This window comes from Gallinula chloropus (genome assembly GCF_964237585.1).
Source record: "Gallinula chloropus genome assembly, chromosome: 5".
Classification (NCBI taxonomy): domain Eukaryota; kingdom Metazoa; phylum Chordata; class Aves; order Gruiformes; family Rallidae; genus Gallinula; species Gallinula chloropus.
The window spans coordinates 10,738,013-10,765,372 of NC_140090.1; the positions used below are offsets into that span (position 1 = coordinate 10,738,013).

A 27,360-nucleotide genomic window follows, 5' to 3' on the forward strand; every position below is an offset into this window, starting at 1 on the left:
CTTACAGCTGTACAGACCGAGGCCTTCGGAGCATCACTCTGGCCATGATAGCTTTATTTGCAAAGCACTCACCCAAGCTAATAAAAAAAGCACAGAATAAGGAAGTATTTCAATGAACAAGTTAATCAGGCCAAGGAAACCTGTCAATGTGGTACCAGCATTTCAGTGCTGTGGTGCGGAGATTGAGGCACCACTGAGGCCTGTGCTTCCCTGTCAATGGAAGCTACGTATCGTTACCAAAATGAGGGTAGGTCCAGTGCAGGAGGGCTCAGCTGAGCCTGCTGCCTTTTTGCTGCACAAAGACGCTGTTGCTCTGCCTGTCTGTGCTGTTGTGCAGAGTGCTGTGCCCCTGTCATGTGTGGGGGTGCACAGGGCAGGGCTGCAACCTCCTACGTACCCCAGGGAAATGATCTGGAGCTGGGTGGGTCAGAGATTGCCAGTGTAAACCCTCTGGATTCTGGTTTTGCTTCCCCACATCGTTTCATGGAAGTTTCTCAGGGGTGGAGGTGGGTCTGGGTGGGTTGGAGTGTCTCTGTGCAGACTAACAGCATTGCTTGTGCTTGGGCTGATCCACCCGGACACGCAGAGCTCCTCTGGAAAGAGGCATGGCCAGATCTTAGCACCTGCTGTGGTGTTCTTCTGCTGTTGCAATGGTGCAAAGCAGCTCTCGGGGCAGTTTGACCAACCAGAGGGTCAGAAGGTGCTCCAAGCAAATGAAAGGTTGATTGGTCGTAATATTCCCCTGATAATGTCCAATACAAAATCCATAGCCTGTAGCTCATGAGCTAGCTCATCATGAGGTCTGAATACCCCAACCACAGGCCCTGTTATTTACATTCGATTGAAGATGTAGGTCATATGCTGTGTTTTGGGTTTTTTTTTCTTTCCTGATCAGATGAGCATAAAAGGCAGAATCCAATTTTCAGTGGCAGTAGACCTGATTACAAATTCAAATTTTTATTTCTCTGAGTGGTTTTGCCACATTTGCATTGTAATTTGTTGTTTCCATAAATATTAGAGGTTCATTTGCTGGGATATTCATCCAGAGCAGATGCACGAGGGTTACAAGCACAGGCTCTGTGAAAGAATGAAGTCTGTGGTTGCCTATCAGGAGAAAATGGGTTTGGCACATCTGGCCACCTTTCCCTCTCACCCTTTTCTGGTATGTATTTTTAATGCCCAGGTGCTATACCATAACATCCTGCTGCTTCAGCAAGGGTCATGGTTCACTTACAGCTCTTTGATTATGCAGAGAATTCACATTCATCCTTTCAGGCTGAAATCATTTGCATCCGAGGACAAGGAGAGAACTTTCCCACCCAAAAGGGAAATGATGTTGCATTACTGAGCGACCAGCCCAAGAAATAATATAATCTTAGAAAAATGCAGTTCCCTCGAGTAAAGAAAGCTCTGTAAACTTCAGCTCCTCCAAGCTGTTAGCATAGCTGTTGCCTGTGTTATAGTAATGCTGCTGTCAAGCCCTGTCTACAGAAGTGCTCAGCAGGGAACAGGGGGAAAAGGGAATAAGAACCAGTTCCTGCTTAAAATGAGGTCCTTTTGTAGGATCTGAATGCTGTGAGATTTATAATGCAGGTTTTAGGATCTTGGGTCACATCTGTTCTTTGCTGTTAATTTGCTTTTTCTCTCAGTTGGGTGCTGGATGGGGTGATGGTCACCCCAAGTCCTAAGGAGGTTGGAGAAGGGGGCAAGCAGAGCCAGGGTGAGTGCAGGGATCAGCTGGACGAAGGTTAAGTGACTGTGAGGCTTCTCCTGACAGAGATGTTGAGATCCAAAGTCCAGTTGTGTGAAACTAGGGGAGGAAGGGGCTCAGTTTTAGAGCTGTCAGTGTTTGGGCAGATCCATGCGAGGGAAGGACATGGTGAAGTCACTATATGAGCAGTACCTACGGTTTGCCCTCTTCTGCTTGCTATGAGTTACATTAGCATGTGCCATGGTTGGTTTATTCAGGGCTCGCTGGGTGCTAAGTGCATATGGGTGCCACGGCTGGGGCATGTGCTGAACCACAGGCACCCTCCTTGGTCTGGGTGCAGCAGCTCCCCAAGCTGGGCACTCACTGGGGTCAGCTTCCTGAAACCTGCAAGAACTTGCTGTCCTGGAGGTCTCAGCCTTCCAGGTAAATTTGGGGGAGATATGATATTGTTCATTCAATCAACAGGAGGACAGAATTGTGCACCCTCAGGAGCTTCGTTTTTGCAGAAGCCAGTATAAAATGTGTGAGATTGAAAAGACTTTGGTGGTTTTGGGTTTGTTTTTTTTTTAAAGTGCCTAAGGTGCTAAACCCAATCTATTTCCTATAAGCAGGGTGCTTATAGGAAATATCCTACAAGCTGCCACTGCTCCTGCGCTTGCTGCCCCAGTGCCTCCCACAGCTTTGGAGGAAGGTATTCTCTGTGGCCTGTCCTCCATGCAGACAGGGCTGCTGAGAAGGTTTATAGCTGCTCCTGCATCCGCCGTGCCCTTGACTTTGAATCATTTGATAAATAATTTTGCAGTTGGTTACTTAAGCATCTCCCAAGCTGCAGTCAGCATCTCGCTGTGGGCGAGGGAGCGCTGCTGCCAAAAGTCAGGATTGGTGTTGAGAGCCTCCTAAGATTTGGCTGTCTTTCCTTAAAACCCCAACTCCTGGAGTTGTCATTACAGGAGAATCACTTAGAGGGGGAGGGAAAGAGCTTCTGGCCATTGAGGTGGTAGATACCCCCCCTGAAAATGTGAGATACAGATCCAGGAGGCACACAGGGAGTCCAGGCTGGCTGTATCAAAAACCATCTCTAGTTCGAAGCTGATCTCCAGAGGCCTTTGAATCCAGGCAGAGGGGCCATTTCAGACAATCCTGCTTGGCAGGGCTTTGCCTGAGTGCGTGTCTGCAGGAGAGGCTCAAATGAACCTCAACTGCCCTGATTATCCTGCTCTGCTGAAGAAAGAGAGGGTGTGCAAAGAGGTGTGGGGCAATCCAGCAGGAAAACCATGTGGTTTTCTGTCCAGCTCTCTGAATACCTTGTGTGAGCACCTTGACCTTGGCGGGCTTGCTGTCCGCTGGGAGAAGCAAGCTCCATCTGCCTTCTCATTCTTTGCACGGCTGTGAAGTGAGGAGGACGTTCAAAACCGCCTTCAGAGCATCCTGACTGTTGTCTGGCCAATTTAAGCTGTTTGAGAGTGACCATATCTCACAGTGCCTCCAGATGCTGCCGGTCCTTCCCTTGGCCTTTCCATGTGAGCAGCTGGCTCTGGGCTCCCAAGTCAGCGCTTGCAAAAAAGTCCTCTGGAAACACTGTGACCTTTGCAGTTCCTTCTCCAAGGCAAACATGGAGATGTTTGAGGGACCTTTTGCACAGTGGTTAGATGGCAACAAGGATATTGCAGCTGAAGTTTGGGAGAGAATGCCCTATTCGTTTTAACCCTGAGCTAATTCAGTTGGGAAAAGACTGAGGAGGAACCTCAAACGGCCTGACAGATGAAGGGTTAACTGGGCAAGGTTAATGGTTGTCTCAGGGGTGCAGCCCTGGCTGGATCTCCCAGCAGACATCATGTTGCACACAATGGTTCTGGATATTTTTCTCAGTGTTTTTCAGCATGGTGTGATGGCAGAGGTTTTAAAGGCTGTTACAGAAAGCAGTCTGACCTCTTGCCTCAATAACAAGGTGGGCATCATTATAATTTCTGCTACCAGAACCACCCTCAGATTCCCTCAGGGATCTCCACACCACAGAATAAACTCCATGTGGGAGTTTTGGGCTGATGGACAGGCCCCCTTTGGGTTGCCAGTAGCAAAGGAGGGCTCTTTCTTTCCCTGAAGAGCTTGCTGAAAGGCACTTCTGCATCTGGAGTGACAAGAGGAATTTGAATCTATAGAGCACAATTATCCATGTCACCACTTGTTAGGATGCTGGCGTTAACACCCTTCCTCTTGTGGAAAATCTCTTAAGCCCCGAGGACTGGTGTGAAACGTCTCGCTCTGTTGAACTTCACCGTAGCAGGGATGAGTCACACTAAGTTGAAGATTTGGCTTCAGTTTATTCCTTGGAAAGATACCTTCTGTAGCAGTCTAGCAGCAGGGTGCTGCAGCCCACCCAGGGCGGCACGACCTGTATTGGGGAGTGGAGTATGCTTAAATTGAGGGGTGGACGTTGGAGCTTGGGTATTTGAGGGGGGTTTGGTTTGGTTTTGTTTTTTTGACCACTCTGTAAAAGCAAAAGGCAGTTCCAGAAGAGATCTCAAGATATCTCCCAGGGGATCTCAAGCCATTTTCCCTTGCAGGATTACCCCAGAAGGTGTTTGTCTAACATATTTTTTAACAGTTACATCAGAGAAAGGTTTCATGGCTTTTCTGAATAGCTATCCCACTACACCCCTGCCATTATGGGTAAGAAAACACTTTCTTATCAGGGAAACTGTAGCAGCTGGTGGTTAAACCTGCAAAGAAAGATATCCCATACAAGTGGTAGCCAGTTTTGACCCTGCATAACTTGTAAGATCTCATGAATTGACAAGTGTGGGTAATTTAGCAATCTGGGGAGGTAACACAAAAGGTAACCCTGTGTTTGGAGCTGATTTCTTCCCTGGTGATGGGAATGAATTTCCAGGAGTGGAAGCATCAGCAAAGCGACTGTGCATGACTTGCTTTCCTTGTCAATTGGAGCGAGGGACCCTGATTGTGGAGCATAATACTAGTCTTGTAATTCAGCCTTTATCTTTGTGCTGGAGCTGGGCATAATTGTATCTGTGTCTGGAGGAACAAGGAGAAGGGTTTCAGTAGCTGGTTCTCACAAAGGCATCTTTAGAAAGCTTCTTACCCCTGGTACGAGCTTGGAAGAGCTCAAAGGAAAATACCCCTGAGTAGCTTTAGGCATTTGAACAGTCATCATTGTTTGATTCAGATTTGGTTACAGGACTAACATCTAAATGTTAATTCTTTTTAGGACATTATCAGCTCTTTCAGCAGATACAGAATGGGGTTGCAGTATTAGACTGGCAGCCAACCTTGCAGATAAAAGCCCTTTGAAAGGATGTTTCTTAGGAGGGAAACTTGACCAGAGAGTGCAGAATAATAGTGAAGAAGATCTTTTCTGAGGGACATGGAGCAACTACAATGCGTGAAGAAATTCAAATGAGGACCAGGAGGCTTCTGACCTGGGGAATGGGAGTGCCAGCAATTCTCTGGCCTCTGAGAATGGTCTGTACCATGCAGAGATCCTCATAATCTGGTCCTGCAAACTGCTGGTATGCCTGGAGGTCCTACGGTGCTGGGTAAGCCGTGTCACATGCTGGGTGAAGACTGAAGCTGACAATCACTTGATGGCAAGAGCGTGCCAAGGCATGATACAGCTTCATGTTGGGCAGCATGGGGTTTGGGTTCTGACCTCTTGATCCTCTGCACCCAGTGCCCGGATGCACCAAGGTTGGCTGTGACCTGACCTTGACTCCCTCTGAGACCTCAGTGACAGCTCGGAGAGTGACAGCCCAATCCTGCCCATCTCCATCACCCATCTCCACTGCTGGCTGCAGGGCTGCCTGCTGCAGAGCACAGACCCACGCACAGCTAGGTGAAAGCATCTTGTTTTCAGCCACCCCGAAATGTGCAGAAAGGCGCTGGCAGTGGTAAATCCCTTCCCCTCTGGTTCTCAGAAAGGAAACATGTGACGCAGAGGCAGTGGGAGAGCAGTGAGGGACAGCGGGAGGGAGGGAGGGATGCCTGCTCCAGCCACCCCAGGGCACGCTGCTCCTCTGAGGTGGTGATGACCGACCAGGAGGGCCAGCCGGGCAGGACCTGGCTCATCCCCTGGAAGAAGGAGGTCCGGCGCCATCCTGAGCGCTGCCACCGCCACTTCCGGTGGCAGATCGGTGTGGTGTCATCTAGGAAATGTGATTTAGATCATCATCCTTTCGCAGCAGATGGGGGAAGGGCGGTGGGGGCCCTTATCTCTTCTGGGGATTAATTTATCATTGAGCTGCTTTATGTTTTTTGCCTGTTTGCTTTTTTTCTCTGTCCTGTCCCAAGGCTCGCTGAGCCTTGCTGGAAGAACAGGATCCATAAGAACATCTGTGGTTCCCACTGCCCCAACACCAGGCTCTGCATCCCACCTTCAGCTTGGAGCTGAGAGCTGGGTGTAAGGCTTGGGCTGCCACCAGTTTTACCCTGGGATGGAGCTGGGTTTTCGTAGTCTGCAGGGAGGGAAGAATCCAGTGGGCCTTGTATCTGTGTGTCACCCAACTTTGTCCACACCTTGGTGGCCTTGTGATCTTCCTGCATCCAAGAGAGCTCTTGATCCTTCTTGTCCCCAGTGCATCCTTCAGAAGTTGCTTAGTTCCCAGGTTGGTCATCATCCTTAGTGTGGCCGCTGGCCAGCAAAGCTCTCCGGTGTGTACTTAGTGTTAAGCACAGAGAATAGTTCTCCAGGGAGATGGTCTTAAGTGCATTGCTGGAGAGAGGCTTTGATCAAGACACCTGGACCAAAGCCCACCCTGCAGCAGTGAGCAGCATCGCTTGGACCTTGGGGAGCTGTGGCAGCCCCTGGCTGCTCCTGGCACAGGATCTCAGCGTGGCAGCGCCCCTTTTCCTATTTCCTTCTCCATTTTCCCAGTATTTATTGTCCCTATGGGAAGCAGCTCCTGGGCTCACACCACTTTGGAGCGGAGATTGGTTTGATTTCAGAGTCTGACATGAAAAATATCACCTTGTTTTCTCCTGGGTCTGCAAAGGGCAGGAGTCCTCGGCTTCATGGGGCAGATGGCTCCCACTGTGTGTATGCTTCACACCTCAGGGCTTTGCTTTTTGATGTGCGTTGGGGTCTTGTGTGGAAATACCTGTGCTTGAGTCCATAGCTCTTGTGGTTTTCAGTGCAATCCCAAATAATCACAAATACCAGTGGTTAGAGGTGGGTTTTTTTTACCCCCTGCAAAATCTAAGTCAAACACAAGTCACTGAACTTCTATTGGGAGTAAATAAGCTACATGGAATGACTCTGGTTATACATGAGGTCAGATAGAATGAGCTAATGCTCCCTTCTGGCCTCGAAATTAAACTTTTCAGAAAGCAAAACTTCATCCTGTGGCTTCTAAGCCACTAGCACCCTCTCTCGCAGAGGAGCCAGAGCCCCAGTGCTGTGCCATGCTCCGCACCTTGTGAGGCTGCTCATCCCCTTGTCGCCGAAATATAGCCCTTCTTGGAGGCTTTTCCCTTATATTACTGGCTCAAATGAATGTGGGCAGCTCTAGGGGAGTGTGATGGTGTGAGAAAGTCATACTGTACGTTGTGGTGTGTTGCTTAACATGCAAAGGGTAATTCATCTCTCCGTAGCAGCAGTTGAGTAGCTTCCCTGGAAATATTGCCCCATGTGAGGTTTTTACCAGTTGCAAACCTCACAGGCAAATTCCAGATTTCTGGAATTATTTGTGTGAGAGCTCTGGAGGAAGGTCCATGTTTGAAATCATCACGTGCTTGCAAAAGTCAGCAGCAGTGTCGTCCTGCTCCCTCCAGCCTGGTTTCTTTCCACTTAACCAGTACTGTACACACTGCCACGGCTTTTTTCCTCCCCCCCCCTCCCTTTCTTTTTTGCAGCCAGGATGTTTTTTCTTGCCTTTTTATTGTTCCAGTGACCTAGCAACTCCACTTTGGTGGAGGCCTGCCAGGAGACTTCCTCCCCGAGCCGTCTGACAGTCTCCAGCTCACTGCCCTCGGATGGGAGCGCAAGTTAAAGTGACACCAGGCTGCATCCCTACACGGCTTTTTATCTGTCCTTGCAAGTGCCAAGTGCCAGTGAGGGTCCTGCTGCCTCCCCACCAAGCAAAGCTTCCAGGGGGCTTAAAAAACCCTGGAAAGAGATAACTGCTGTGTGGGTGATATTTTCTCTAACATTTCTGTGGGAGGTTACAGAGAAGCCTGGAGGGTTTTAAGAATGAATTAGGTGATGCTGGGATTTAGCATTTGGGATGCGCAGTGCAGACAGGGTGGTTGGAGGCATTTGAGCATCACAGGGCAGTGGGAGAGGGGGGGAAGAGGAGGTGCAGGTGCACAGAGAGTTGTGCTGTTTAGGAGATTTTTTTTTTACTTATTTTTATGAATGTTTAATGAAACCAGTGAGAAAGAAATCTCTTTGGTAAGTGCTTCTGGGACTCGTCAGCTGGTGCTGAGGCTGAGATGCCTTCACACCCCCTGGGGCTGTGGGGACTTCTCCTGCATTGATACTGAGAGATGATGCTGGAGGGGATGCTTCTGAGACAGAAAATACCTGAGCTGGCATGCAAGCCAATACAGCTAGTGGGGGCTTTCTTCTCAGGGAGGACAGCAGGGACAAGGGTCCTGGGGCCCTGTGTGGCCTCGCTGGGACTGAAGGCTTGGTCGCCTCTTCACTAGATGGATAGATGGATGGATGGATGGATTGGGATTTCACTGGAGTCTCAGCATGGCTGTGGTTGTTTTTAGGAAATTGGGCAGCTTATCCCTGTTGGAAGTGGTCTTGTATTTGGACATGTTTCCCAAGGACTTGACAGTCAAACAATAGTCTTTTCATTTTGTTTATCCAGTTGCCAAAAGCTATTTAAACCCAAAAGCTTGTGAAAAGAGGTTTAAGATGCTGCTCTGAGCCCTGGGCTGGTGATTCCCAGACAGCTTGTGTCCATGTGGTCACAGGGATCTGTGGATTGAACCCAAGCTGTCCAAGAAAGATGAGTAAGGAGCTCAGGGTTTCATAGGCTTGAGCTGGTGATCCAGGCACCTGTTATCTCCCCAGGGAAATGTTTAGGACACGGAAATTGAGAGGCTGGAAACCACTGGATAACAGGACAATGCCCTGTCCCTGCACGTGCAGGTTTTACCCCTGGTTGCAGATGGGCCATATGCATGAAGCCTGCGCTTTTGGAAGCAATGACAGGTTTGGACTACTTGTGTCTCTGCTTTAGGTTACTGCTCTGAAGAGCAATAATTTGATTTATTTTTTCTTCTTTTCTTATGGCATCTCTGAGCATCAAGGATCGTGAGAAAAAGGGGAGGAAGCAAAAATGGCCTTTAGCATCCTTCGTGGTTTCACAAGTCCTGGAGGGGAGGTGGTGTGTAAATGCAGGGTGGTTTTGTCTCATAAAGCAGCACTGCAAGCAAAATGCCATGGCCTGACGTAGGAGGGGCTGAGGACAGTGCCGATGTCCCCAGCACATTAGCACCCATCAGTGGTGGCAGGGTAGGCGTTTACCACCTGGACCTGGCACTCAGAGCTTGCAGGGTCTGTTGCTGGCATTAAGTTTCCCACCACCTTTTTCCAGATGACACATTTGGAGTCAGGGTAAACCCTTCATATTACGGTTAAAATGATTTTAAGTCCTGCAGATTTCTGCCCTGCTTTGCCTGGGACCTGGTGGGGAGAGGATGCGGAGCACAAGGACCAGAGCAAGGCACTGCCAAGGGATGCATCTATAGGGAACCCCATCAAAATCAAACCCTGCAGCAAGGCTGGAGGTGCTGGCAGGGCTTTCCTGCACCTCTTCCCTTCTCTCTCCACCCTCCCCAGCCACCTTTCTTTACCCAGCCTGAATAATTCCATTTATTAATATCGAATTAGCAAAAAAAGGTTTGACCGCGTTGTGGTTAAGAGCCTCTCGCATTCTTCCCGTGCTTAGCGCACACGAGGGACCTTCCCAAGCAATATTATCAGTGTGTTTATGCTCAACTGACCCGTCTCAAGCATGAATTTTTTTTTTTTGGAGCTCTGTTTCAGCGTCTCCCCTCCCCCCCACCCTCACCCCTACCCCCCCCCTCCCCCCCGCCCCGGTCTCGAACTGCTTCTTTCAGGGCAAGAACAAGGAAGGAAACTGAAAATCCCAGAGAGCCCTGGACGGTCCAGATTTAGGGCTGTAGCTTTTGTTCACACAAACTCACTTGGCTTCTAACCGGCCTCCACCCATGATCCCGACATCCGCAGCAGCCGTTCAAAACACAGCACAGAGCCCGGCCCCGGCAGGGACCGGCAGCCACCCGTGCCACCCGCTGCGGGCTTCTCACTTCTCCTCCCTCACAGCCTGCCTTTCTTCCTAACCTATTCCTCCAGCCTGCAAGGAGTTTCCCAAGTCGACATGAGGGTTTTTTTTCCCTCTGTGAGCCTCGAATGATGTTAAGATTATGCAACCTTAACAGATGTGGGCTTTATAATTATAGCTGCCTGTCCCTGGGAGGAGCCTGCTTTAGCTTCACGCACGCTCAGCTCAGCATGGGATGCTCCTGGGGTGGCCGTGGCCCTGGCAAAACAGCCGCTGCATGGGTGGTCGCACTGGGAAGGTCCCCAGGGAATTGCCACCCCCCTGAGGAGGGACTGCTCTGGGGTGAAGAAGGGCTGCTCTGGGCAGCTAAGCAACTGCTCTTGGCTTTCCTTGTGTGCAAACACCAACTAAATTTGTGATCCCCGGTCAATGGAGTATTTTTCCACCCTTTAAGGGGAAAAAAATCCCTCCTGCAGAAAAGCGTCAGGGCTGGGATAGCTTGTGGTGTGCACTGGCTGGCTGCGATGCTCCTGCCAAATGTGGTCTGTGGGAAACCTGCTCCCCTGGTGCTAGCAGGATACACCCCTCCTCCCTCCCTGCCCTAAAATGCCCGTGAGTGATCGCAACCGCTGCTAAAAATGTGCAGCGTTTTGCACTTTGGTGTGGTGCTGTCCCATGGTTGAGCTTCGAGCATCACCATGAGGTTACCCCAGCAGCAGCCACCTCTCAGCCAGAAAATTACTGGCCCAAGGGGGATTTTTCAGGAGTCTCACAAGGTAGACATCCAGCTGGGCTGCCAGGGGCAAACCTAAAGCCTCAAGAAATCAGCTGGAACTTGATCTGTTTGTCCTGGCTGTGTTATTGCTCGGCTCCCAGCAAGCCATGGACTTGTTATGCTTGCAAAGAAAAAAGTAACTCTGAGCCTCGACCTGTCTGGTGAGCATCACTGCTAGTTTTAACTGGGAAGGAAAACACCGGTCTGGTGGATGGCAGGAGGGGTTTGTGCTGGAAGTCAAATATTTCTCTTGACAGCTGTGGTCGTGTGGAGTTAAACCGTGGAAAGGGGCTGGCAGCTTAGCATGTGACAAAATCAGTAGTGACAAATGGGTACCTGAGCTAGAGGGCCGCTCTGCTTTAAGCCTTTGATGCATCAGGAGAGGTCAGTGTGTATTTTTTGGGAGGAAGTTTGCATCTGGCCCATCCGCTCCTGCAGTGGGTCAGCTTTGAAGGCGAATTCCTGCAGGCAAGTCAGAGAGGAGACTGCAGTTGTCCTGTGCTTCTGTCAGGTTCGATGGCTCTGGGATGGATGAGCTGAGACTTCAGTTCTGTTTTGTTGAGCAGCTGGATTTTTTTCATCTTTCCTTACTGGATTTTCCAGCACAGCTCATGCTCTGCACCCACCAAACTGGGGACCTGAGCCTGTGTTGGCACAAAGTTTTCCTCCCCGCTCCAGGCCCTGGCATAACTTGCAGGGCAGAGTTAAAAACCCCAGATGACTCTAAAAAGCTTGTGTAAATAATACCTCCGAATTCAGCCCGACCACTCCCTGCCTGTGCTCAAAGCCAGGTTTGCTGGCGCCCGTGATAAGGGGAAGGGTTTCACCTCGTTTTATTCCCAGCAACTCGACAGAGCCAAAAGAGGATAGAGAAAAATTCAGGGTGAATTTGCAGGGCAAACAGTCACCAGACAAGCAAACAGCAGTGTTTTACTTTTGAGCTGGTTGCATGCAACCAAGGGTTGTAGCCAAAGAAGTGGCAATAAATGCTTGCTGCAGTGCCCTGCTATATATTTTAGCATGTCTGGCCAGAGTGCTTGCTGATAAATGATCCGGCAACCTGGGAAAACAGATTTCCCTCTGTCTGTACTCACCTCCTCCCGAGGGTTTCTTTAAGAATCTGCTGCTCTGCCTCTTCTCTGTGCAGCGAAGCTGGCTGCTGGGGCACCTTGTGTGGGTTGCATGGCTTGCAGAGCTGAAAGGTTTCAGTGAGGGGGGAGCAGAGAGAAATTCAGTGCACCACACTCCAGCACACCCAGATTTTTCGGCAGCGGGGCTGCTATAAATGGACTTGTGGGCTACAATTACGGGCTGGGTACTGGTTTGTGAATGAGCATAGGCAAGTGTCCCTCTAGGCTTTGCATCCCATCCTCCAAATGGCAACAAGAAGCAGCAGGTTACGTGGGACAGGAGGTGGCTCCGGTCGGCAGCAGTGGCTCAGTGTGCTCGGAGAGGTGGGCATTGAAGCCATGGCTCGGGCTGGAATGAAGGCACCTGAAGGGCTCTGCTCCACTGCAGCTTTTGTCTCCTTGGGGTCTCAGGGTGATCAGAGTCCTGGGTTGAAATGCAGACTGCTGTTACCCACATCTATGTTGTTTCTTGCCTGACTGGTACCACGAACTGGAGGTCCGGACGTTTGCTCACTGAAAATGGAACTGCAGATGCATAAACTACTTCTCCATCTTCTTTCTCATGTTCTGGTAGACATTGATGTCAGGTATGCCAAAATGTCCATCACCCTGGGATGCTTCAACACTGTGTGGGCAGTGTAATACACACCATACATTGATCACTTCTATCCCAGTGCTGGTGGTGGCTGGATGGGTTATGTCAACCCTTGTACAGTTCTCAGCCAGCTTCACGCCAGCTCTCTGGAGTTGGTGGGATTTGAGGTCAGGTGTCCAGTAAGCACCAGCTGAGTGGAGAAAGGCAAAGAGCTGTGGGGCCCTCCCCGCTCCCATCATGCCCTTGGGATGGGAAGCATGGGGCCTCTGGAGACTGACACCTGCCTCCTGTGAGCTCCACACTACACATATCTGCATCAGTTATTTGTTTAAGACTTTCTTTTTGCTCCTTTTAAATATTTATTTCTCCTAACACAAGAGAAGCATGGGTTGCTGAATCAAATCAGTCTTGCACACAAAGGTGGTTTCAGCATTTAGCCTCGTGGACCAATCTAATTTCCAGTGGTGTGAACCCAAAAATAAATTGCATGTCGGTGTTTTGATTATGCAAAATTTTCTCTATTGTAAATGAGATCAGAGCTTGGCCTTGATGTTACTGCAACGAGCCCAGCCTGCACGCCCAGCGCTGATGGGATTTTAACTTCTTCTTGGTTTTTCCTTCCAGTTGTTGAAAGCAGCCATCAGGCAGGAAGAAGTTCAGACACTGAGATGAGGACTTCTGGTGCTCTCATGGACAGCGTGGAGCTGGCAACAATGCTGGCTGGGATCGTGGACCGGGCATCGCTGCCTGCCATGCGTGGTGCGGTGCCGGTGGCGAGTGGGGTCAGGGGACACGTTGCTCTCCCCGCCGGCGGGGGGCAAGTCACCTCACCGGGAGCAGAACCACCAGACAGCCCATCTGCCAGGATAGCGACTCACCTGCCTGCCCATCACCATCCTCCTGGTGAGTTTTATCAATGTGAGAGTCCCCTGTTTGCTGTACGCACTGGTCAGACTCGGTCTGCAGGCTGGGTTAGGAAGTACTCCTGCCCCACTGCTGGAAATTCAGATTTTTGGAGGAAATTCTCAGGAGCTGCTGCTATCGTTACTCACCACCAAGGGGGTCCTGCCCATCCACAGAGCTCAAAGGCTGCAGGCAAAGCAGAGACCCTCGGCATCCCCACGCCTCCTCCCAGCCTGGTTTTTAAGTGCCTGAGTTAAAAATATCTGGTCAGCCACGTCATGATTTGTAGCTGAAGTCTTCACATGGAAACCATGTGAGTGAGCACTTACCATTGGGCTTGTTCACAATCCTCACCACATTTGGTGGGACTGTGGTCACAAATAAACCAAAGTGCTTTTTACACATGCACTCAGTAAGCCTGTTTCCCACACCAGCAGGACAAGACTGTGCCAATAGCCCTGTCCTCACCTCTGTGTTTTTCCTCACTATCCCCAGTAGCCATAAGTGACTTGCTGAGATACAAGCATAGAGGTTTTCTTTATTAATTCCTCCTTTTTTTTTTCCCCTGCTTAGGGACTAGAGTGTGGAGTTGGCATGCCCAGGCTGCCCAGCTGCTGCCTGTCCTGTCCTAAGTTCCTTACTGCCTTCTGCATATGTGATGCTTTAAACACCCCACCCTCCCCACCCCCCACCCTCCGTGTTTCTTTTGCCATGCACAAACGAAGACAAATTTTGAATTACCAATGGTTTTTGGTGACAAAATCCTTCTGTTCTCAGCAGTCCCTCTTGCAGCATGCTCTGTGTTAAATAGAGGAACCATAGGGATGCAGCTGTGACCCTACCTATTGCATCTGGTAGGGCAGGGTCCCACTGTGAGTGATGCTGCTGCCACCCCAGCGGAGACACACGACCTTGTCCGGGGGGAAGATGACACTATCTGCATTCCTTTCCAGCCTCTGGAAGCCATCACCATGCTGCCAGCAGCTGGGAGAGACACAAGAGGGCTCTGGCTTCTCCCAGCACTTCTACAGCTGCCGAGAGGATGCCGACAGTTATGGCAGCTGCCAGCACGGATTTGACGGAGAGGATGCAGGGTGGGAGCCATGGGGCCTGGGACGTGGCAGGGGTTGACAACGAGATGAGGACAATGCTGCTGCCATCATCCACAGAGACACGTCACCTGGGTAAGCCATGCCAGTTCAGCCTGGGAACAAGGTGGATGCTGTTCCTCAGAGAAGCCGGGGGTTGGCTAAGCCGGGCTCCCCTGCTCTGCTAGAGCTTTGTGTGCTGGATCCGGCCCTTAGTCCTTGCCACGTGCTCATGGCAACTCTCTGGCTTGCTGTAGGCAGAGTACAGGCAGGGGGACTGCAAGCTGAGGGTATGGAGGGTGACAGTAGAGGATGCTGGGTGGGCAGCTCAGCTGTCTCTGTGGTCTAAATTTGCTTTCCCCTATTGCTTTGCAGGCACCGATGGTCCTTCTAGACCTGCAAGGGGCTTGGTGGGCAACGAGCCGCCTGGCAGCACTCCGGTGGACACTGCAGCCACTTCACCCAGCCCCTTGGGGAGCACTGGGGGGACACTGCAGACCCTCCCCAGCACCTCCCTCCCTGGCTCTCTGGGACAGCTGCAGTCCTCCCCCCAAGCTTCTAGTACCCAGACTGGTGCAGACCATGTCATGCTACACTCCAGGGCTGTCACAGGGGATTCCACAAGCCCTTCACTCACAGTACTGCCTGCCATGGACAGTGCCTTTGGAGGTGAGCTTTTCTGGCCCACAGATTTGTTTTATAGCTTTAAAAAGCCTTTATGTAGCTTTTGATTTCTTGAAACAGAGAAAATGCTGTGTTTTGTGTGTGCTTTGTTTGTTATTATTTGAATGGTTAGCTGAAATTCCCTGGCAAAAGCAGGAAAAAGCAATGGAAAAAATAATTTGGTCCCAAACCCCCTAACACTTTCCACTCAAAAGAAGAAAAGTAGTCTTTGGACCTTGTCACCGTGTTTTCTGCAGGGTGGGCATCTGTAGCTGCAGAGTATCTTGGATGGTTCAGTTGCACCTGCAAAGCAAAGGGGGGATCCCATCCCCGTCCGAGCTGTGTGTCCCACTCACGTGGGGCAGGAGGTTGGACCTGTGCTCGCAGCCACGCTGGGTGGGTTTGCTCTCAGCTAGGCAGGGTGAGATGCCTGTGCTGCAACAACCTGCTCAGGATGACAAACCTGAGATCCCCAGGCTCTGCAGCTTCCCCTTGCTGGTTTTGCAAGCAGCTCATTTCTGGACCTCTCAAAAGTGGAGATTTTTGCCCCACTCCACCTGAATTTATTGAAAACCTGCATGTTGCTGAGTCCCTATCCTGTGCCTGGGGCTTGCCAGAAGCAGACAGAACTCCGGGGTTCTCAGGCTGACGTGTCCCTTTCCTCTGGCACAGATGCTGGGAGCAGCACCAGGGCTGCAAAACCCTCAAGGTCTGGTATCCAAAGAGCAGCACCCAGCTTCTCATCTCAGCCCTTGGCCTCAGCACCCTTCTCAGTGGCCACGCAACAGGGACGTCTTCCCGGGCCTTCCACAGAGCACCGGCTCCCCACTTCTCGCCTGCCTTCGGAAAGCACAGCCACGGGTGAGCTCACTTAGTCTACGATTTGTTGTTTTACCCTATTTTGTGCTTCCTTAAGCATTTTTCCCTGCATCCCATTAAACCATGGGATATGTAGTGAGCTGTAGCTTCGTGTGGGAACTTGGCTGTTCTCAGGTTTCCCCACTTTGCTGTTTGATGCTTGTTCAAGCTACAAAAAAAACCCAATAACTGAGAGAGCCTGGGCCAATTTCTACCAGTCTTAGAGCAAAGGTGGGATTTAAAGGTGAATCCCTGCTGTCCTGGTCCCATGGGGTTTCCTGCTGGCCAAGCCACTCCAGCTCTCACGAAGCCGTGCTGTCCTGGCAGTGAGCCCCAGGTTTTGTGCAAGGTCTTCCTGCAGCGAGGGGATTCAAGCCTTTCCAAAAGAGCACTTTGTCCAGATTGAAAACTTCCTATGCTTAATATCCGTATGTGCGCTGTAAGGCATCTGGGAAGAAAATGGATCCATCTGTTTATAATTTCATAAGTATAAATCCAGGTTTTATTATTGTGCTGTAGCCATTGGAAGCAGTTACCAGCCATCCAGCATCTCTGCCATGGAGAGGAGAGTTTCAGATTTCCCCACCACCAGCACCTTCGTTTCCACAACAGCCACCAAGGGTGGAGGGAGGACATTGAGGTCTCTGCCAACCAGCAACAAGCTGGCCCAAGCAAGAGACATTTCCACCGCTGGTATGGAAGTCACCAGCTCTTCAGACCAGACCGGGTCCCCTGGGATGTCTGTGGGAGTCCGGGGTAATGGCAGAGATGCCACAGACCTGTTGCTCACGGGGGGCTCAACGTGGACTTCAGAAAGCACTTCCACAAGTGAGTTTTGATAGCTAGCTCTATAACTCAGAACATTATTTAAAGAACTCTTTATAAACAAAATACATCCTTTTCATTTTAAAGAAAGGAGGAATAATATTGTATTTGGCACGTTCTGTACGTTTAAAAACATTTTACAGAAATGAAAGTATGGATAAATATTATTCTTGTGGGAAGAGGAGGATAGATTTTCCTTGAAAACTTTCAGTTGAATTTTGCAAGCAATAACTTCAGGAGTTCCTATATTGAGACCACTTTTTTCCCCCCTCTGTCTTAATGATTTCCCAGTATTAAATATTTCCGTATTGAATATTCACACATGCATTGTCTGTATCTACTGATAGTGGGGTGAAACCTACCCAGATGTTTTTACTTATATGTATGAAGTTTTATGGTTCTCTTCTTTTTTTAGCTTTTAGCAACAGTTACAAACCCAAGAGCATCCCAGCTGCAGAAGAGGTGACGCTGCGCTCAGATGCCCATGGTGCTGACAAGTCCAGTGTGGCAGTGGGGACACCAGGGTCCTCCCCAAACACCCACATAACCAGGGTGACAAGGGCCTCTGCCACCAGCACCAATCCCAACAGCTCCTTGGAGTCCCTGGGAGCTGGGACACATCATCCCAATGGCTCACAGGAAGCCAGCAGCCTCCCAGCGCATCCCGGGGAGCCTTTGCTCACAAGCTCCCTCTCTGCCTCCGAAAGTACTTTCAGAGGTAAATCTGTTAGTGTGAAAGTTGGCTGCTTCGGGGTTGGGTGGGATTTCACATCCCTACACTGTTTTTCTTTAGATAGGGCCATCAGTCGCTATTGGATACGTGGGTATTTTTCCTGCTGGCTGCATTGGGCTGGCAGCGGGGCTGGGGGGAAGGGTGGGAGTGGATCTCTCGATGTCCTCATTGCTAATGAAACTCCTGTGCTGGGAAAAGCAGGCATGGTTTAGAAATATGTACATGCACTTTTTCCCTGCCAGAGACACTTAGGCTGAGGATTTGCAGCCATCGCCCACCGTAGTGTCTGCTGTACGGGCTGGTCTGTAAGAGAGGTGGTATTTTTGTGGCCCCACAGCAAGTGCTGACTTGTCCCATCACAGAATCACAGAATGTTAGGAGTTGGAAGGGACCTCAAAAGATCATCTAGTCCAAACCCCCTGCCAGAGCAGGATCAGCCAGACTAAATCACACAAGAATGCATCCAGGTGGTTTGAATGTCTCTAGAGAAGGAGACTCCACAAGCTCTCTGTCTGTCTGGCAGTGCTCCATCACCCTCACAGTGAAAAAGTTCCTCCTTACATCCACATGGAACTTCCTATGCTCCAGCTTACACCTGTTGCCCCTTGTCCTATCACTGCCCATCACTGAGAAGAGCCTGGCTCCATCCTCCTGATCCTCATCCTTTACATATTTATAGACATGAGTAAGGTCACCCCTCAGCCCCCTCCAAGCTAAAGAGGCCCAGCTCCCTCAGCCTTTCCTCATAAAAAAGGTGTTCCACTCCCTTCATCATCTTGGTAGTCCTGTGCTGAACTCTTTCAAGGAGTTCTATGTCCTTCAACATAGACAACAACTGTTAAAGTTGAGTTTTGAAGTCCCATGCCCTTGGAGTGGTCCCAAGTGAGCTCTGCCCCATCATTCACCATTAATTCACAATGAAGCCCACAGCTCTGCAAGTCACAGCACAGCTTCTGCTCCTCGTTAGCTGGTGAAATACCAACATCCCCAGCACAGTGGTTTGGGAGAGCCCAGGGGCAGCATGCCTGCTAGACATGGGATAGATCAGGCTGGGTCAGAAGCCAGGCTGGGGTGCCAGGATGTTTCTGAGCATCTTATGGGTGAGGCTGTGTCCAGCCCTGCATGGATTGTGGTGTGCTGTGCCGTGGGGGCTCAGCCCCATGGCCGTGCCATCATCTTGGCACTGAGACAGCAACTTGACTCTCTGGACTGGCACTAGGAAACCTAAATCAGACTTGGTTTAGCACATCCTCTAGACCTGGTTTGAAATGAGAGCTGTATACTGATATAAACGGGCTTGAAGGCAGCTTAAAAGCATGAATTGGGTACTGTGCACGGCCAGCAGTTATAAAACATGGTGTGGAGAATTTAATGGTTTTTTGTAAGCCTCATGTGGGATTCACCCCTTCGCAGGGAAGCACTTTCTCCAGTTTGAGGACTTGGTCTATTCCATTTCTCAACAAGCAGTATAAGAGCACATGCTGAACAAACCATCCCTTGAGTGTATAGCTCTGTATGCATAAATTAAACTTGGTTTTATTGCTTCTTAGGTGCCAGAAGCAGCCACCAACCAGTTAGCAGCTCAACGTCAGAGAAAATCCCCCCTGCTTCCTCCCCAGCCAATGCCTTCATTTCAGCCACAGCCAGCAGCAGCGGTGGGAGGCTGCTGAGGTCGGCCACAGGCAGCAGCCGATGGGCGACAGGAGTCCCCACGTCCAGCAGTGGCACATACAGGTCCTTGGGCACCATCCGATCCTTGTCCACATCTTCCATGGGAGAGACCTATGGAGTCAGTGAGTCCAGCAAAGTCATGGATTTCACCAAGCGGGCAGCAGAGCCTTCACTAACACTTTCTCACTCTCCTTCAGAAGGTCCTTCCCCAGGTGAGCTCAAGTTAGAAGTGAAATGCTGTTTTGCTTGCAAGTAAAAGGAAGGACTGTTGGTGTGTCTTACACTTGCCTGACTCCTTTCTGCCATGCAGGCTATATTGTTTGGAAGGATGCAGTGTGGTTTGGTGTCTGAAGTATTCCAGCCCTTGCTTGATCAGAAAATGTGGTTTGAGTTTTTTATGGAAAGGGCACATGTGCGGAAAGTTTTGTTACACCAAGAAAAATAGTTAACTTTCACATCACAGTTCTGGTTTTACTATCGCCAGTTGCTATCTCCATTTCATAGGCAAGAGAACTAAGCAAGTGAGGTCCTCTGTGGTCCCAGGGTCCTGACTTCAGTTCCTCACCTCTGTCCTACCCATACTGCTCCCCAGAAATTGCACCAGCTCAACAAATTTAAGGCAACTTTGATTCTGGTCTCTGGCATCCTTCACACTGCTGTTTGGTCCTAGAACCCACTGCGGTGCTGAAGGGGTTTGTTCCCCCGATCCCATTTTTTCAGACTCCTTCTCTAAGACCTTGGCACTGCTCAGCATCCTGCCTTGTCTGAACAGATTTCCAGGCCCTTCTGCGTTGGTACAGTGTTTGTTCTAGCAGCACAGAGTACACTCAGGCACATAATGGTGAAATCAAGTGCACAACGTTAGTAATGCAACAGTTTTTGTATAACAGCCCTCTTGTCGGCATCAAACCATGGTTTTTAAATGACAGATTTCTGTAGGAATGATTCATGTCTTTTGAAATGTCTTATTTTCTCTGGGTTGCCATCTTCTCCTATTTCCTTTGCTGTGTGTGCACATACTGCCTCTGGGTGTTGCTGGAAGAAAGCTCAGCTGCTTATTTATAGTTCCACTTGTGTAAAAGTGTAAATCGTTTCTTTATCACATCTTAGCTACTGGAAGCAGCCAAGTGTCATTCAGCATCCTGTCAACAGAGAGAAGAACCAATTTCCCCACCACCAGCATCTCCGTTTCCACAACAGCCACCAAGGGTGGAGGGAGGACATTGAGGTCTCTGCCAGCCAGCACCAGGCTGACCCAAACATCAGAGATTTTCACCACTGGTACTGCAACCATCAGCACTCAGGATCGTACCCAGTCCTCTTTGGGAGTCCAAGCTGGTGGTGGCAGAGGTGGCACAGCGCTGTCCATGGATCAGTGGCTCACAGACTCACCATCTTCTTTGGAAAGAGCTTCCCCAGGTGAGCTATGACTATACCCTGGGGTTTCTTTCAGTAGACCACAGCCATCCACTCTGTATGGAGTGAGGGCATGCTAGAAGGTGCTGGACAATGGTATCAGGCATTACAGAGGAAAGTTTCATCCATTAGCTGCTTTTTTGCATGAGTCACCAGAAGAACCCAGCCTTACTGCAAGGGCAGCCTGGCCCTGAGATTTGGTGTGTTCTCTGAGACAGCACAACTTCAAGACCACCCTGTTGGCTGTGTTTACACAAGCAGGATGCAACACCAGCCATTCCTGACTCGCGCCCTGGGATGCAATCGCAGCATTTACTGACCCCATACATCCCTGCTGAGCATTGTTTAGAATACCAGGGAATTAGGTGCTGCTGTAAGCCCACTTTGCTTGCTGCAGGTGCTGTGGTGGCAGGGTGGATGCAGTGCCCGTGGTGGACTGTGATGCTGGGAGCAGCACTGGGTTGTGTCTTCACAGTTTTCTCCGAGTTTAGATCTGTGCCATCAGCCTAAGGGTGGTGATGGAAGAGACAATGCCCACCTGTTTATAGCTTAGTGTGCATAAATCCATCTTGCTTTGTCCTTTGTCAGCAGAAGGGACCTCGACTAGAGGAGGACACCTGCCTGACGCTCCTCTCACCAGTACACCTAGCTTAGTGACAGCCACCAGCAGTGAGGAGAGGACCACAGTGCCTGTGTCAGACACCCATGCAGCATCCACTGCAGTAGGGAGCTCCACTCCTGCTTCACCCCACACCAGGTTCTTGGACGTGGCCATTCTGCCCTCCTCATCAGCAACAGAGCCTGTGAGGCAGAGTGATGTTTCCCAGAGCAGTGCTGGGCTCAGTGAGCTTTCAACAAAGCTGCCTGCATTTCCTCCTGGCTTTTCAGTGCCTTCGCCTTCACCAAGTGCTTCAGGTGGGTCCTGTGGTTTTCCAGTTTCCCGTGGAGGGCATCTGTTCTCCTCAACCCCATCCTGAGCTCCCATCTTCCTTTTTCTAGCTTTAAACTAGATTTTTCTTTTTAGCAAGCCTGGTTAATAGCAAAGGGAGGCTGAGCCCTGCATGACTGGCGAGTTTTTCACCTCACAGCACCCTCTGCTTTAGGGCAGCCCTTCTTGTGTCAGGAACTAGGTGGCCAGGCAGGTCTTCTGGGTTATGTGTAAAGAGGATCCTGGAGCCTTGACCTCAGCCCTCAAACCAGGGGATCAGTAGATCTTTTGCCCTTCCTTATGTCCCAGTTATCATCTGGTTTACCCTTGGGTCTGCTTCCAGGGTGCCACTAGAGCTGGTTTGAAACTCACTAATCCTTGAAAGGGAGTTTCTTCAGGAAGTTCAAGACCAGCTCCTCCCACCCTGCCACCATTCTCCTTCAGAAACACCATGTACTCCCAATCTGGTTTATTTTTCTAGTCTAAAGGGGGAAAGTACAGATTCCCTGGGAACCCACTTAGCTAATAAGTGCCACCTTCACTTTCGGGACTGAAATATTAAGATTTTAGTCCCTGTAGAGGCCTCAAAGGTATTTTTAATATACAAAATATATATTTGTATGTATGTATGTATGTATATCTTGGCTTTGCAATTACAGAGAGAGGAAGAAGAGTTTCTGGTACTCCTACTGAGACCATGTACATCTCAACCACACTCTCCAGCCACAAGCAAGGGGCATCTCAGCCTACAGCTAACCACAGCATGTGGAGCACAGCAATGGAAAGCCACACATCTCACCTGGACACAGCTGAGGAGTCCCACACCGGCCCCCTCCTGTCCTCCACAGCATGGCCTGGAGCAGGACACGTCTCAACTGGCCAAGGAGGGTACTCAGAGCCCAGGGTCACCATTTCATCCAGGGTCTCCACCGACTTCTCAGCCACTGGTGAACCTTCCTGTGAGTTTTTCTCAACTCTGGGATTGTATTTGAATTAGGAAAAACCCCACTGCCCCTCCCTTCCTTTCTTCTGTGGGGTTGATATGACCATCAACACATGCCAGAGTTCTTGCAGGTGTTGTGAGCAGGATTTTTAAGCAGTGGTGATTCTGCTCCTTGTGTATCTGCAGCTCTTGATGCTTAACAAAAAAGTCTCTGAAATGAGATGTGTCACTTCTTGTTGTAGGACACGTTTACTAACTCCCTGGGTTGGGGTGATAATTATAAATAACATAGACATGCCATTATGACTCCAATGGTACTGACTGTCCCTCTGTATTTAGATGGTCTTGTTTATTTGGAGTAGGCTTTGTGTGTTAAATCCACATTTAAGGTGATGTGTGGGGTCTACTTAATCTGTATCCAACGTGTGCTGATCTGTGCAATTTCATGTATCTGCATTTCCAAAACCAGTTATTGAAGTACTCACAAGTGCTCTCTGCACGAGGTGACAAAATCAGATGCCTGCTTTTTGATCTTATTCCAGCCATGGGCAGCAGCCATCACTCCCTGAGTAGCTCAAGTGCTGAGAAGAGGATGTCCAGCCCCATCACTGATCCTGCCTACAGTTCATCTACGTCTGCTGACAGTGGAGAAAGGACGCTGCACTCAGTGACGGATGGCACGCTGGCTGGTGGCATGGGAAGCTCCGCTTCCTATGCTGAAACTGCCAGCTCTCCAGGGCCGGCTCGGCCAGGATTGGTGCAGCAGAGTGGGACAGCCAATGCCTCTGCCAGCAGTGAAGGCTTTGTAGGCTTTGCAACAGAGACACTCTTCCCACGTTCTTCCAAGACACCCACTTACTCTTCTTTCCAAAATGATCTCACAAGTAAGTTAGTGTCGCCCAGTGTGCATTCTGGGGGTGGGCAGGGGGGAGTTCACATTGTCCTGTGTTTATCTGTGTTGTATAAAAATTTCTCATCCAGTAGTTGAACCTGTGGGTTCAGTCACAATGGTTTGGATTGTGAGGGACTTTAAAGCCCATCCAATTCCAACCCCCTGCCATAGGCAGGGACACCCTCTTCAGCCTGTCTTCACAGGAGAGGTTCTCCAGCCCTCTGAACGATTTTGTGGCCTTCTCTGGACTTGCACCAACAACTCCATGTCTTTCTTGTACTGGGTACCCCACAGCTGGATGTAGCACTTCAGGTGGGGTCTCACCACAGCAGAGGGGCAGAAACCTCTTCCTTGTCCTGCTGTTCATGGCTTTTCTGATGCAGCCCAGGGTACGGTTGGCTTTCTGGGCTGCAAGCAACACACTGCTGTGTCATGTTGAGCTGCTTATCAGCCAACGCCTTCATGTTCTTCTCAGGGCTGTTTGCAATGTATTTTCCATCCAGCCTGTGGTTGTGCTTGGGATGGCATCAAGCCGTACACAGGACCGTGCACTTGGCTGTGTTGAACTTCATGTGGTTCACCCAGGCCAACCTCTCAAGCCTGTCAAGGTCCCTCTGGATAATTTCCATCAAAGGCCTCAAAGCCAGACCCCACCTAGCTGAGGAATCATTCCAGAAGCAAAGCCACGATCCCAAGCAGGGAAATTCTCCTGGTTTGATGGCCACATTATCTTTTTGCATCCCCTCTGGTTTCTTTTGGGTGATGCTTTCCAAAGTGTTTCATGATGACCTAAGACAATTGTAGAATTAAACCAAGTTTTCGATACCCTATTTCTTTAGAGATTGTTGAACTTTGCTGCAGAACCTGAAATTCATGTTATAAAATTGACTGCACCTTTTATGCTAAGTAATCTGATTTTTTTTGAAGACTGATGTGTCACTCATTTAGGATTTCCTGACTGCAAAGTTTTCAATCAATGAGTTCATGATAAGCTGCCAATTAACATAATGTAATAATTTCATCCTGCAGAGGCATGAAGTTTGCTGTGTTTAAAACCAAATTAGCTGAAGAAGATGGATATTCTTCAGTTGGGAATGGAGGATAAGAGGAAGAGGATGAGACTTCTAAAAATTATAAGCGATAAAGAGACCAGATGGGCTTTCCTGCTTAGCTTGCCACAAAATATCACAGAATGATGAGTGCTCGATCACATTAGAAAGGCAATACTGGAAGAACAGTGTTTTAGAAACCTACACGTTTTACTGGAGTCTTGTGTCTGTCTGAGCTCACCATTTTAGAATCATATAAGGAATGCAGAAGACTCCTAATTTGATACTCATACTTAGATGCTGCTCTAAATTTATAGAACAGCATGTGCCAGTTCACAGACAAGAGCATTTTATGTATTTAGCAAGTGATTTTATTATGACATCAGAATACTTTCGCATTACTCTTTCTAATGTATTTTTTCCTTTTACTCCAGGCTTTTCAAGTAGCCATCAGCCAGTCAGTAGCATTGATGCTGAGAAAAGGACCTCAGTTTCTCATACAGACGGCACATACATTTCAACTACGTATACCAGAGGAGGAGAAAGGACTCTCCTCTCTATCTCAAATAGCAGCACCTCAGCTGACTCCTCAGAAAGTTCCACCTTTTTTTCTGAAATTTCCAACCCTTCTGATTCATCAAAATCTTCTGTGACACAGGACAGGAGGAGCAACATATCCAGTGCTGGTGGTTTTGTTGAACCATCTACAGAGCCATTGCTGATACACCCTTCCAAACTGTTGACTTCTGCTTCTGCAGGCAGCATACAAAATACAACTCCCTTCAACACTGACTCTGAGTTGTTGACCACTGGCAGATCACCTCTATCATCAGCATTTCCAGACTCTTCCTCACTGTCACCACTGCATCACTTGCTGTCTTCAACACCACCACCAGCTTATCTGTTTACATCAACAGAATCACCTGAGCCACTCTCATCCTCTGTGATGGCATCTTCACCACCTCTGCAGGCGTTGTCATCGTCCTTGCCCACTTCCTCATTGCTTTCCTCATCTTACTCATTAGCATCTTTATTGCCTCTGTTTTCGTCACCATCATCCGTTTCACAGTCCAATGACAGCGATCAGGCAAGCACCCCTGTAGCTACGACTGTGCCCAGGAGGGTGCCCTCCACAGCCGCTGTGGCTAGGAGCTCGCCCGAAGAGACCAACAAGCTCAATGTCACACACCAGCCCCAAAACAGCATTACCTTCACCTCCACTGGGTCTCCTCTCCCTACGGGGCCCATGGAACAGCTAGGTGGACGCGTTGTGTCTGTGTCTGCTCCTGCAACAGTAACAGAGACCACCTCACCAAGAGCAACCACCACCCAGGAGGACAGCTTTGGGAAGGCAACAGTGTTCCTCACCACAACCAGTGATGCCCCACAGATTGGACCAACAGATTCACCTCTTAGTCCCTCACCAAGTGCAACAAGACACAGTGTGGTCATCCCTGCAGTGGCACTGACCACAGTGAATCCTCCTGTGCTGACAACACCGGCCAGTCGCTGGCCAACCCCAGGTGATGCCAGCACCATGAAAACCCACCGAACTCCAACGCCTGCTGCCACTAAGCATGTATATACCACGGGTGAGAGCACAGAAGCTGTGGATCCCACCACTGCAAGGCCTGTTAAAGTCACTGAGAAAAACATTCCTGTTACAAGTCCTTCTGAAGCCGCTCCAACCAGCAAGACCACTGTGACCATTGGAACTACTTTGGCTGCTACCAAACCAACCACTGTTCCTTTGTCAAGTAGCACATCTGGGCTGAGGATGTCATCTCTGCCAGCAGGTAACATGTCTAATGGCTAGGGATGAGTGGGCCAGGAGTGCCTGGGTCTCACTTGAATGGTATTTGGAAGGTTATGTATGATAAATCTGTTGTCAGTAGGGTATGAGGATAAGAATTCAGTCTCCATGTTGGTAGTTTTAAGCTAAGGGTTTAGCAACCAAGCTGAACTGCTGGGAAAGGGTGTGCATTAGGTGAACATTTCTGATGGAAACTTTAAGCTGAAATTTGAGCATTTTAAGAAAATAAAGCTGACTGACCTTCCAGGTAAGCATGAGATACATTTCATATTTGCCTATCAGGGGACAATATCGATCCATATCAATCAATGTCTATCTTATTTAGAGACAGAAAAGGCAGTTGGCCACTACTTGATATTTGTGTTTGATATTTGATATTACGACCTATCATCCTTTTCTCCCCACCTCAGTAGATGATCTCCTACTCAAGAGCCTGTTGCTTCTCCTGGGAGGCTATGTACTGTACTCTTACTGAGCATGTTACAATCATTTATTACCACTGCCAGGTTCTTTACATCTTCCCAAGCAAATGCACTGACAGAGGGTTTATATAAATGGGATCAATTTTGTGCTTAAAGTTCAGGAGCCTGACACTCATGCCACTGTAAGATACAGTGTGTTTTAATTGCACTAATCTCAGTGAAATACTGGCAATAGCCAATAATTATGTACTTAAAGGTTATTTCTCAGGCTGATTAGTTTTAATTACAGCTATGGTTTCATGCAAAAAAAATCACTGTAGGGGAATGGATTTTTTTCTTATTGAAAAATTAAGAGAACATCCTTTTTGCCAGCTGATTCCCACTTTTGCCAAGTTACTCTTTGCCTTAAATAACAAGTTTTGCCATTTACCAGAATCAAAGCTCCCTTCTGCTGCCTTGGACTTGGTGCTTTGGATGCAGGTATTCAGTGCTGCGAGAAAAGCAGCTGCCCTGCTCTCCGCTGGTACAAGGCATGAACTGGAGGATGGCAAAGTGAAAGTCAGCATTTTAAAACACACCCACTCATTTCTGGCTGTTTAGGTCAGAGACACCAAGTCTCCTCCTGCTGCTGCTCAGGTAGCTGTGTTAGAGTAGTTGAGATACAGAGGTGGT

General features: G+C 49.4%; 1 protein-coding gene across 1 annotated transcript in view; it reads left to right on the forward strand.

Annotated features, from left to right (window-relative positions):
• HEG1 (heart development protein with EGF like domains 1) overlaps nucleotides 1–27,360 on the forward strand; it is a gene marked incomplete at its 5' end in the record, with an annotated part of 48,533 nt that overhangs the window by 4,752 nt on the left and 16,421 nt on the right. The window contains 12 exon segments of the mRNA XM_084265673.1: nucleotides 13,109–13,261; nucleotides 14,341–14,571; nucleotides 14,851–15,144; nucleotides 16,516–16,689; nucleotides 17,237–17,308; nucleotides 19,105–19,437; nucleotides 20,336–20,644; nucleotides 21,230–21,547; nucleotides 21,550–21,556; nucleotides 22,293–22,528; nucleotides 23,055–23,396; nucleotides 24,888–26,249. Of these exon segments, the coding sequence (XP_084121799.1) occupies nucleotides 13,109–13,261; nucleotides 14,341–14,571; nucleotides 14,851–15,144; nucleotides 16,516–16,689; nucleotides 17,237–17,308; nucleotides 19,105–19,437; nucleotides 20,336–20,644; nucleotides 21,230–21,547; nucleotides 21,550–21,556; nucleotides 22,293–22,528; nucleotides 23,055–23,396; nucleotides 24,888–26,249 (3,831 nt within the window).